The 12,981-nt window shown below is 34.5% G+C and overlaps 1 protein-coding gene across 1 annotated transcript; it reads left to right on the top strand.

Annotated features, from left to right (window-relative positions):
* The first annotated feature begins 6,120 nt into the window (after nucleotides 1–6,120).
* Nucleotides 6,121–12,083, top strand: LOC138333200 (peptide-N(4)-(N-acetyl-beta-glucosaminyl)asparagine amidase-like). The gene is made up of 6 exons (XM_069281410.1): nucleotides 6,121–6,368; nucleotides 7,447–7,647; nucleotides 8,105–9,105; nucleotides 10,203–10,390; nucleotides 10,701–10,805; nucleotides 11,386–12,083. Exons 1-6 carry the CDS (start codon nucleotides 6,147–6,149, stop codon nucleotides 11,556–11,558), a joined length of 1,890 nt encoding a protein of 629 aa, XP_069137511.1. The 5' UTR covers nucleotides 6,121–6,146; the 3' UTR covers nucleotides 11,559–12,083.
* The last annotated feature ends 898 nt before the right edge of the window (nucleotides 12,084–12,981 follow it).

Genomic DNA, 12,981 nt, shown 5'->3' with positions numbered 1-12,981 from the left:
GATAGATTAATCAACGTCAAAGATTTACGCTACTCGATATGGATTGTACAGCTCGAGCTCACTGCCACAGATTTAAAGTGGAACAACAGCTTTAAACCGAGTTCATTGTCATAACTTCAACATTAACTCTTTTTTACAATCTAAAGTATTCAAAAAGTGCCTTTGTTATGTTATGGAATATATGTTTTTGATAGATATCGTTAAACTAAATTGTTCAAATAGTACCTGAATGATTACGACTCTTACATAAAGTACGGCTCAATTGAGGAAATCTTTGACTAGTCTGCTATATTGCGGGATAATAACTGAGAGTGAATTAGGATCAAAAGGATTAGTTGGTTTATCTTAGACGGTTTATCCACTTACAGTGGAGATTAGGTTTTGAACAGAAGCCAGAAAGAGAAGACCTCTCCGAACAAGGGTCTATTACTCTGATTCCAATATACAAAGCCCGTAGTTTAGTTTAGAAGTGTATTAGTTATTTGGACATACCAATTTATCAGACGATCTCTTTTTTACACTGAAATGCATTGATTATTGATTATATGCCGTCTACATTGCATACTTTTTTTGACGGGGGTCGGGGTCAGTATAAATTGAGTCAGCGAAATCAATGCAGGCCTATGTTCAGAACTCTCTGTTTAAGCAAATAATCTCAGAAATACGTTAAAACATATATTTCAGTCAACGATGTGTTCTCATAAGTTACATAAAAGCTATTTTTACATAATTCAGTGCAATACAAAGAGGTGAGACAATGATAAAGTATGGAGGAAGACCGATGTTGAATTTGGAAAATAATCTCAACTACAGTATAGTGATGTCTCAGACAATACTGAAGTGGCGAAACATACCAAATTCTTATATTACGTACGTGTACATGAATCCAATGCACAGATGTGAAGAGTGGGCAATGGGAAGTAAAGAATACTTCTAAAGGACTTTTAAGTATAGATGTAGCAGATAACAGATTTACACAATAGTTGTAAGCGTTTGTTAGATAACACACTTAATTTATTAGGTATTTAGCGTCGCTATAATATTTATATTAATAGACTTGAATGATATCTCAACATATTTTTCATTCCGACCTTTTTTCTGATTAGTTGATTAGTTATTGGTAGCAAATGTGCATGGAATCTTTCCAAACATTAACTGATAAGATGGCATCATGTTAGACATACACATTAATAATGGCATATGACAAACATACACGTATAAGAAAAAATGATTTTACACTGTATGAAAGTTTACTTAACTTGAACAGCATGAGAGTTCAATTGAAATCCTGAGTCAAATTGAAATAATTGATGTCAAAATCTTAACTTTCAGAAGTCATTGAAACTTGAAGAGTCTTGCTCTAATCAGTATTTGTTAACAGCTGACACTAGCTCCTGACAGTATTCTATAGTCATATACAATGTAAGTTTTCTATAGGTAGTGATATATACAGGTTCATCAATTCAAAAGAAAACCAAAGATTATTTATGATGAAAAGGGGTTTCCAATTTCCATAATGTCGAAGTGTAAACGGTAATTGATGTATTGATATATGGGAAAGTTCATTAAATCAAATATTGGTTCCAATTTAAAACTATTCTGTCAGTTTTCACTGTATAAATGATCATCACCATAATATTTCTGACACAATATTCATCAAATATTGATTCCAATTTAAAGATATTCTGTCAGTTTTCACGGTATAAATGATTATCAACATAATATTGCTTTAACAATATTTCACTTTTAAATCAGTTAAACTTTTTAACTGTTTAATTTCTAATCTAATAGTTCATTTCTGAAAAAATAGTATTTGAATCTATTCATGGTTCATTTTTCCAATAAGACATAACTTAGTGCTTACAGACTCTTCCACCCACTGCTTTTTATGATATTTTCAATTCACAGTACATGTCACTGTGTTACACCATGACTTTCTCACACAAGTTATCCCTTATCCCTGGCATTCAAACTGGATAGGCCTGGATTAAAAGTTTTAAACGTTTAAATCTTCATAGTTTCTCTCGTTATTCTCAAGATTATCGTAGACCACTTGAAAATATCTAATGCCCATCCATTGACCTCCTCCTCATTCTTTCGTCCAATCTTTCAGAAGATTGGTCAACATAATGAAGGCTTGACATACACCGCACATAATGTATCATACTTGTATATACTTACATATACAATTGTAAATATGTACACCAAAGACATTTTTTAAAATGACAAAACTGATCAAATAAAAAAAACTCACTATAACTACGACTGACGTATTTCTTACTGGATGAAACATGTCTGATGAACACTACATGTTTAGGCATTACTAGCATCGGCAAAGAACAACGCACTAGCGACATTAGTGAAACACATCATAATTTTGTTTTTGGTTTAACTACAGTTTTTACACTCAAGACTTTCACATTTAGGCCACATTCTACGTACTATTTTTGTTATTTAGTGTCTTTAATCCAGATACACTGGATGCAGATCTGCATGTGACCATGGCCTCATCGTTCTTGTCCTTGGCGTCATCAATCAAAAATTTAAATAAAACTCTCGTCTATACGAGATCAGTTCATTTTCTGTCAACAAAATCATATACTGACAGTTTTATTTTTTAGTCATATATGCAATTGGGAAGTTTCCTGGTGCTTTGTTAATAAAAGGCTGTTCAAATCATTCCTCTCTTGTACAACCAGATATTTTCTAGGAATGTCATTAAAAAGCAGCCATAACTCCTAACATTTCTTGTTGCTTACCCTGAACCTTAGAAGATGAACAGGTTGTCTCATTCTCTCTATTTTTTAATCAGTTTTTTTTCTTCAAAAAACCAAATTACACTGTTCACCCGAGTTTTTTCCAGCATTGTTATCGGCCTGTGTTTTTCACGACAACATTCATTATTGTTGTTGTCTTAAAGACGCTAAAGCTTTGGTACATGGTCTACATTTGTATGTTAAGTAAAGTCACCCATACAATGAATACGGTTATAAACATATAAAACCTGTGTTCGGTCAAGGAAACCACTACTGTTCTACTACACATATGGTAAAGAATTCTACTAAGTTGTCTTTGGGAATTCTTTTTCTTATTTTGGAATTGTTTTGCCTTTATCGTTACTAGTGCATAGTTGCTAAGCAACTTAATAACAGTAATATGATAAATAGCGTTGAAAACATAAGGTTGTCATAGACTCAAATGTCAAAACAGACTAACTATCGTAATAGGATCGATAGTAAAACTCGATACCAGACCTACACGACTCCATTGATCGTCTCTAGTGCTCTATACACTAGCAGATCTCCTCTTGATAAAAGTCACCGGTACAAAAACCAAAATTATATAGACTACGGTCAATTAGTGTTTTTCTATACAGAATCCATACACGTAATTGGTACAGAATGAAAGGCGAACAAAACGTACATCGTGTGAATCAATGATAAATAGGGAAAATAGTCTAGTGTGTATAAACACACGTATGGTCATGCTGAAATCTTCAGGAACTTTTGGGGGATATTTTGTAAGTACAAGAATCCAAGACAGACATTGCTGAGCTAACTGTCTCGTTATTGTATTCATATTGAATCACAACAATAAGATCGATTTATTCGCGCGCTTCTACATATCAACCGATGCAAATTCTCGACAACTCAGGTACAAATAAAGACAAAGTCCAAGTCAATCCCGGAAATCATCTCAAGTCACACACATTCCATGAAATGGCCCGTTAATTGTACGGAGGGCAGGAAGGTATACTAAAAGTTTGCCACAATCACATCTCCTTTCTAACAATCACATCTCCTTTCTAAAAACAACTTAGGTGTGGTACTGACATATACAAAAACATAGACAGAGACAGGAAAAACATCAAATCGATCTAATCAAGTTCTTGTAAAAAAAAATTGACGAAAATTTTCCAAATTAACATTTTACCATATCGACATTTTATCGAAGTTCATAAACCAAAATATAAAAGTGTTCAATAGATATTTTACAAATGAATGAGAAATATTATACTACATGTAGGTCAAGTTACTATGGTGATAACCGATAAACGTTTTAACGCATTACTAAAATAAAAATAAAATTAAAATAGTTTCAATGAAATGTTCTTAGTGTATCATGAAATCATGCAGGAATATGGATTTCATATTTCAAGCATTTGCGGTGAAAATTGACAATTCTATTATTAGATATTTCGGCTTCTGATCACAAACTTTGACATAAATTTATATACTTCGGGTGGTTTATTCCCTTATCGTATGGGGGTGTTCTCTGAACGCCAACATATTTATCAACAATAGGTAGGTGGTGTTTAAGGAAACAATATAAGCTGTCTTTATTTTCACCTCTAAAGTCACCTGAGATTTGCGTGTATTTCAGTATCATAGGTAACATAGGTGGGTTTTGGAAAATAATTCTTGCAATATACATATAATGTAGAAAATTATTAATTAAAGTTAATCAGTGCTTTGATATACATAAAACTATATACATTGTAAATCCTAAGAATTAATAAGGAGCTACATATATGATTGCAGATTATCAAGAACAATGTATTTTGGGTTCCAGGTGATTTTTTTTTTCAAATCATATCTCAATTTTATCAGAAAAAAAACAGGTTTTATTCTAATGTAACAGTATCCTGTATTGACACAGGAGTTCTCCAGGGCTACAAAATAGTTACTATGGTGATAACCGATAAAAATGGTTAGAAAATAAGTAGAAAAAAAGGGAACATAAATGTTTAAATTAATTTTGTCAAAAATTTTGACCTGTTGATTTAAATTATCTATCGAAGCCGACAAAAACACACATGTATGACGGTTTTTAAACATGGTAATAATACGTTATCACAAGGATTTATAAGTGAGAAGGATTCGTGACTGGATTCTCATATACGTCCTTGGTTATCATTAGTCTTTTTAGAAGTCACTTATGTAAAAAATACTAAATGAAATGAGATTGAAGACGGTCACATCGAGTCTTACATGTAACCATATGCATCCTAATGTCGTATGGACAAAACAACATATATATATACATGTATGTTGATAACTGCTGATTACATTTGGGACACAAAACTCACTGTATAATCATAATATTTTTTTAAACCATATAATCATTATTATCGTACAATAATTGATTTATTGATTCAGAAAAAGGAGATTACCTGCATTTAGTTACACTTGAAAACGTATTTTTCATTGATTTCTAAAAAGAGTTTGAAATAATATTTGCATAAGTTTATTAAACTTGCCCGAGTAAATTTTGAATTATACATTATAGGAGATTTCAGAAAAGATGGCGATGACGTCACACAAAGGTAATTCCGGGCGCTCAAAGGTACAACTCTGTATATCTGTACACATTAACATGGTGGAACACGGCCGCTTCGATGTTTGTTTACATTTTATTGTAATAAATAGTACGACAATCCGATAGTTGTTGATGTTTGTTCACATTTCGTTATATTTAATAGTATTTGAACAGCTTTTTCATGTATAACAGAAACGTAACACAATAAAATCAATTATCTATTCATAACTTTTTCACAACATGGATTTCTTTCTGTGAAGAAAAAACGGTGACGGCCCGACACCGCTTGGCAAGCTGGCTTCAACGCTAAATCTACACAAATATATTTAGCAATAAACAATTGTAAATACAAAAATATTAACGTCTGTAACTTCGGAAACAATAAGAAACAATTTCAAAATCGGAATTTGCAAGTATGAATGTGTTTACTTTTGTCAAAGTATCGATTGTGTAGCTGGGATGTACGTATCTGTTTTGTTTTTATTAGTCGCCATACCGTGTTTGTACCTTTGAGGACCCGGAAATTTTGAATTAGACATTATTGTCACCCCTTTAGACATATATAGAGAAACACATATAGAGACTGTAGATGTTGCTGCTCCAAGCAACGTTCTTGAAAAAAACCATGTCCCAGTCTTTGGAGAAACATGATCTCTATTAATCAGATGAAGCAAATTCAAAAACATAAATTATAATCCATGATAAATTACAACGGCATGGGTGCTGTAAGAGAAGGTTAGCTAGTGCGTTTGCGTTCCGTTATGATAAGTGAACTGTATTCCGATATATGTAAGCTACCGAAACCAATATAAACTTCCGGCTCCACGATGGCAGGGATTCACAGCACTGTCAAACAACTAATCGCTGACAATGGGAAAGAAGACTTCCTCACAGCATCGGAAATTCTTCTGAAATTCGCTGACAACATAATCAATCATCCGAATGAGCCAAAATATAGAAAAATTCGACTTGCGAACCCCATAATAGAAAACAAGTTATTGCCGGTTTCTGGGGCCTTGGAATGTTTGTTTGAGATGGGTTTTATAGAGGTAATGTCACGGATCCGTTACAATTCAACTTAGAAATATAAGTTTGTATTGTTTCTACGTAATTGCAAGCATATTATCTTTAAATAATATATTTCTGTTAAGTGGTAGGACCACTCAAAATCATGAACGTGTGTTAAGGGAGATAACTCTTACTAATTTTGTATTAACATTTACTGAAAAAGTAGCAACCTGTGGGAAATTATTCGTATGATTTTACCTTGACCTTTACTCAAAGTCAACAGTGTCAGATATGCTGAAGAAACAGTAATGGTATTTTCACTTTTGCAATACTAGTACTGTATTCTTTATTGTGTGTATACGTAGCGGGATATTGGACTGGGACGATCATTGGTGACCAGGTAGCTCAATTGGTAGAGCACTCGGCTAGTGCTCGGAGGGTCCCGGGTTCGAATCCCAGTCTGATAGCTACATTTTCTCCTCTCCTGTTACAAAATTGGCGCCCAACTAAATAACCCACAGTGGTGGTATTTGGAATGGAAGGGTCTCATATACACTGTATAGACTAAGAGAAAGGAGGGAGGAGAGTAGGGGGATTGGACTGGGTCGATCATCGGTGACCAGGTAGCTCAGGTGGTAGAGCATGCGGCTAGTGTTCAGAGTGTCCCCGGTTCGAATCCTTGTCTGGTTGCTACATTTTCTATCCTCTCCTATTACATTGTGTGTTAAATTGCAACAGTGAGTGTATAGTGTTGTGTGCCGCCAGCCAGGCTAGATTCTGTGACCCCAGACATACTGCTTTACAGATTGTGCTTAAGGGAAATTCACCCTAATGCAAAACAAGAAGGCGACCATATCACTGTGTACAATTAAAACCCGCAACATTAAAAAAAAACTCTTTATACCTTCAATCAATTGATGTTAATTTTAAATTCTTAAATGTCTTATGTGATCTCCCTTCCTCATGAGCAAGAGGCTAATGGGACATATGTTGGGATATTGGGTTATACAGTACTGTATGCTCATTTGAATGTTCTTTTGTATTTGATCATGATCCTTTCATATAATATTTGGATTGGAAGCAGGTCATTTCATATAATTTATGTTAATGTGTAAACAGGATGGTGAATTTCTGACGTTCCCTACCAACATCCCACCGACCCTCACTTTGATCCAGGTGAGGAATGAGCTACACACTGCTATAAAACTGGTTAGGTCTTCCATTGGAGGACCATCAACAGGACAGGCAACACCAGCAGTCCAACAACCGTCAGCTCCTGCAGTGAGACAGGTGCCCCAAAGGTCACGTCAACAAATGCAGGTATATTGTTTTGTTTAAAATTGCTCTTGAATTATATCAATTCAATATTGTTTTATTGACAAAATGTTGATTGTTATAAATATATATGTCATCATGAGCTTTTCTTTGGATTTTGTTCTGTATTTTAGTCTTGCATTGATCGTAATATTGAGCTGGCTGTGTACTAATCAGAAAATTATTTACTTTAAATAGTTCATTATGCATTTGCCTAAATATAACAACTGGCGCTAGTCAGGTGCTACCTGATATGAAACTGAGTGACCAATATATGCTTTCAATTTTGAATAAGCCATAGGCCTATAGCTACATATGGAGGGCTAATGTTAATCTGTCACAAAATTCAAGCAGTCATGCTGCAGCCACCCATTGAACCTGGTCCCTTATATATATAATCATAGTTATGATTCTTAGTTTTGTAAATGAGAATGAATGTCATTTGAATATTTCTTTATTTCAGCAAGCAGAAAGACTCTTTTTTAAGAAGATTGAATCAAGTTTGGTACATGTACTGAGCTATGAAAGGAGGGATTTTCAATTGAAGGCAAAATCAATTATTCCGATGGAAGAATTAAACAAAGAGGCACAAAGCAGATATAGTGCTATACAGGCAGCTGATAAAGATTCATCCTCAATTGGTCTTCAGGACTGCTTTCTTTTGTCTCTCCTGGCCTGGTTCAAGAACTCCTTTTTTAAGTGGGTAGATGCTCCAGACTGTGATATGTGCCAGGGTAAAACCCGCGGTGTAGGGATGGCAGAACCAACTCAGGAGGACTTGCGGTGGGGAGCTTCACGTGTAGAAAACTACAGGTGTGATAAGTGCAATAGATATGTGCGCTTTCCTCGCTACAATGACCCTGGTAGACTTTTAGATACAAGAAGGGGTCGGTGTGGGGAATGGGCCAATTGCTTCACAATGTGCTGTAGGGCGGTGGGTTTTGAGGCGAGATATGTCCTCGACTGGACTGACCATGTTTGGACTGAAGTATACTCAACCAGTCAGAGACGATGGCTACACTGTGATCCTTGTGAAAACGCTTGTGATAAACCACTGCTGTATGAATGTGGATGGGGAAAGAAACTGACCTATGTGTTGGCTTTCTCTAAGGACGAGGTCCAGGACGTTAGCTGGAGATACAGCTCTAACTTCAAAGAAATGATGAGTCGTAGACAGGAAGTGCGTGAAAACTGGTTAGGGCAAGTCTGCTTCCGTCTGTGGAATGAAAAAAACAAAGTAGTGCCAGAAGAAAGGAGGAAAGAGATGGAGAGGAGATGTATAGTTGAGGTTGTGGAGTTCATTACCCAGAAGAAAAATGATAATGATCTGTCTGGACGAACCACTGGCTCACTGGCGTGGAGGTTAGCCCGTGGAGAAACAGGGAGTCCATCACAGGCGAGCAGTGAGCCGTTTGTCTTCACGCCTACAGATAGCGAGAAACAAAACAAGATATTACATGTCAGGTAAGTAAAGTCATAAATAGTTTAGTTCTATTTCCGATGGTGGGGGGGGGGGGGGGGGGGGGCAAGTTAGGACGACAGTTCAGCTTTATCACCTTACTATTCTTTATTACCTCCCGCTTTCTCCGAAACGGGAGATATTATTTGGGTTTGTCCATCTGTCTGTCCATCTATCCGTAACACTTCGTTTCAGTGCAATAACTAACAAATGTAAACCGATTTTCTTCAAACTTGGTGACAAGGTTACATACCTTATGGGCTCAGCCAAGTTCGACCACGACTGTTTATGGACCTTATTTAACTGATTTATGGTCCTTTGAATTATTAATATGTCATTTTCTCCCATTTCCGTGCAATAAGTGTAACAAATGAAAACCAATTTTCTTCAAACTTAGTAACAAGGTTAAATGCCTTAAGGACTCAGGCAAGTTCAATCACAACTTTCAATGACCTTATTTAGCTGAGTTATGGCCCTTTGCTTAAATAAAAAAGTCAGTGTCTGCCACTTCCGTACAATAACTGTAATAAATATTAACTGATTTTCTTCAAACTGGATAACAAGGTTGAACGCCTTAAGTGCCTGACCAGGTTGGTTCAACTCTTTCAGCGGATGTTATTTACCAGAGTTATGGTCCTTTAATTTACTACAAATGTCATTTTCTGCAGTTTCTGTGTAATAACTAACAAATGTTAAAACTTAAATGCCTTAAGGGCTTAGCCAAGTTTGATGGCCAATTTTGGCAGATCTTGATAAGCAGAGTTATGGCCCTTTGATTTAATAAAAAAAAAATCGTTTTCTACCACTTCCATACAATAACTGTAATAAATATTAACGATTTTCTTCAAACTTGGTAACAAAGTTAAATGTCTTACTTCCGAATAAGACTTCAGTTTATGTTTCAACTAAGGTTAAACCTAACCTCAATAATGTTTACCTACAATATGTCCTGAAAGTGGGGTATGGACAATAATTTTCCAAAAATTTGCTTATTAAACTATATACTAATTATATAACTTCAGTCATAGAGTCAAAGTCTCATAGACATAGTTCACTTCAGGTGACCTCAATAATCACAGTGTAATTTTTGATATCACGACAGATATAACTGTGCCAAAGATGAGTACACTCGAGTGTCCAATGGGAATGAAAAAATGTCCGGATTTGTGTCCTGTTTATCCAAGTGTACCAATGTGTTCCGTAAAGAGGAACATGACTGGAAAATGGTGTACCTTGCCCGGACTGAGGGCTCCCCCATAGCTGCCTTATCCTGGAAGTTTGACCTCAAAGGTATTGTAAGCTGTTGTGTTGTAGTAGCATTCAAAATATCTTTACTGTCCTGCTGCAGCCGTTAACTGTATCAACACTGACAAATTTAACAAATATTAACAGAACTTTATACTTTCCTTAATACCTTTATTTCCCTGATATGAAAAGAAAGGTTAAGAAGATCAATTATTTAAAATTACCAGAAATCTTTTTCAAGAAGAATTTCTGTTTGCAAGTTTCTAAAAATCTTAATAACATGAAATTCAACCATGATTCATCACCAAATTAATATCATCGTCACATTCCTGTAAAATGCTATTAAACTTTTCAGGGTTAAAGGTCAAAAACATTGAAATCTGTGTCAAGAGTGTGACTTATGAAAATGGTGTTGTATCCTGGAGGCTGTGTAGTGATGATAAGTGTGCTATCCTTAGAGGTAAGATTCTAAGTTAAGAAAACACTAACCTGTTACCTCATAACTATATATATACTTGCGTACCACATGTAAAATAATTCTACACTATAACTTCACTAGTTAGTCATTTTTCCTTCTATTTGTAAAATGAAAATGCAGGACACCCACTAGTAGTGAATTACATCCATTTTTATTAAATTAATAAAAAAATTAGTTTTAATTGTTTTTTCAATGTCATGTTAATTGCTTACTCCAACAATGTTAGAGGTATAGCATGATATGACGTTTTTGAAACATTGCGTTGTGTACAACATTGCCTGTCTGAATTTTGTCAAAGTCATATTTAATTTAATATTAATTTAATATTACTGGATTTATTAAGTTAACCTCTATAATATTGTAAATGTGGTCTATACATGTAAGTGTATATGAAATGTGAGGTTTTGTAATCTCTTTTATGTAATGAAGATTAAAAATTTTGATTCATTTGGTTCAAATGTGGAAAGATAGCCCTCATAATGTTGTTCAATAAATGGAACTTTTTTCATGGTAAACTCCTCATACAAAAATCTATCACATTTTTCCTGTTTCTTTATCACAGGTACGGATGACCTGAAGTCTGTCAGTGAACTGAATGGTGTTGACAGCATGACCTTGACAGCAAACCTCAGTGGGGGGAAGGGGGATGTTGCTTGGCAACATACACAGCTCTTCCGACAGAAAAATGATGACTTTGATGTCTACCCGTTTGAAATGAAGATACATTTGGAATGACCACATTTATTTGTCACCAAGTGTTTGTAGCTTTATTTATGTTTTTCTTTGTTTCAACTGATATCCAATTTTTAAACCTAATTTATCCTAAACTTGTTTTTGTTTTGAGTGATCCAAAAATATAACAATTTTCGATGGAACCAAAAACTTTGTTCAGTTAATGTGATTACCCACTGCTGCTTTTGAGGATTTCTTTACAGTTATTTTTGGATGAAAACACTACAGAGTATTGGTTGATTTAAGAAATGATACATGTATTACTGTTAAAGTGCTTAGTATATTGATATCGTGAAGACTATTAAGTTATTGATAATATCGTTCTGATCCGATCGATACTCTTATTTGTGAGAAACTTGATGTCATGTTTAAAAAATACAATAAGTGTTTTCTAAAGATAGATCAAACTAAGAATATGGGACAGACTTGAATGTAATATTCCATTTGCTACATTCACTGCTTTTTGTTATTTTCATCGGACTGTTTACTTCTTGTCTTGAATAAAACCTCCTTTTGTTTCAACTGATATCATTTGATACACATTATGATTCTACTTCTACCTTGAATTTTGCATGAGTTATTTCCCTTCATGTTGAATGTATATTTTCTGTATATAGCTCCAACTTGTAATTCGTCTTTAATGAATTGGTACTTCCATACATTTTATAACTAACACATCTTTATTTTCAAGATTTTTTAAAAATTTGTCTGAATTGAAATTTCCTTATATGTTTTACTGGCTATATTTACTTGGCAAAATGTTAATTATAAAATCCCTATTTTGTTCAGTCAGAAATGTCACACACCAATCAAGCATTAGAAAGCAATAATCCGTTTTATTTATACCCTTTCATTCATAACAATTGTTTTCCTAGTCTTTTGCACACATTGTATCATCATCAAATACTAAACAGTGGCATGGTTTTTGCGATATAAGTGGCAAGGCCTCTGTGATATATGTGTATATGAATGAACAGGGTTGTCAAACTACATGTGCAACTAAAGCTAAGCTTTAACAAGATGGACATTCCAAGTACTTTGTAGACGTAAAAACAAGATTTAAGTTTTTAGGAACAGTCTATCAATGACTAGTGATCATGATCAATTTGTGTGCAATCTAATTTTCTGTTTTTGCAATAAATCAACATTTTACAATGTAGATCATTGATATTTTAATGTTTATAGAAATCTTGGTAATTCCTATCAATTATCAATTATATTTACTGCATAGAATTTTGACCTTTGTGTTTTCACAATAACTAAGCTAGCTGTCTTTAGTATACAGTAAGTACCTGTGTTCAGATGCACTGAATATATAGACCTTCTGTAGTCAACTCAATAAGTGCCCCTCGGTCCCCAGTGCTCTGAGTTCTTATTGGGTCGAATATGGCAATTTATGATTTTAATATTACATCGTCCTGATGCT

This window comes from Argopecten irradians, chromosome 10 (assembly GCF_041381155.1).
Source record: "Argopecten irradians isolate NY chromosome 10, Ai_NY, whole genome shotgun sequence".
Lineage (NCBI taxonomy): Eukaryota > Metazoa > Mollusca > Bivalvia > Pectinida > Pectinidae > Argopecten > Argopecten irradians.
This window is presented reverse-complemented; position numbering and strand designations above follow the sequence as displayed.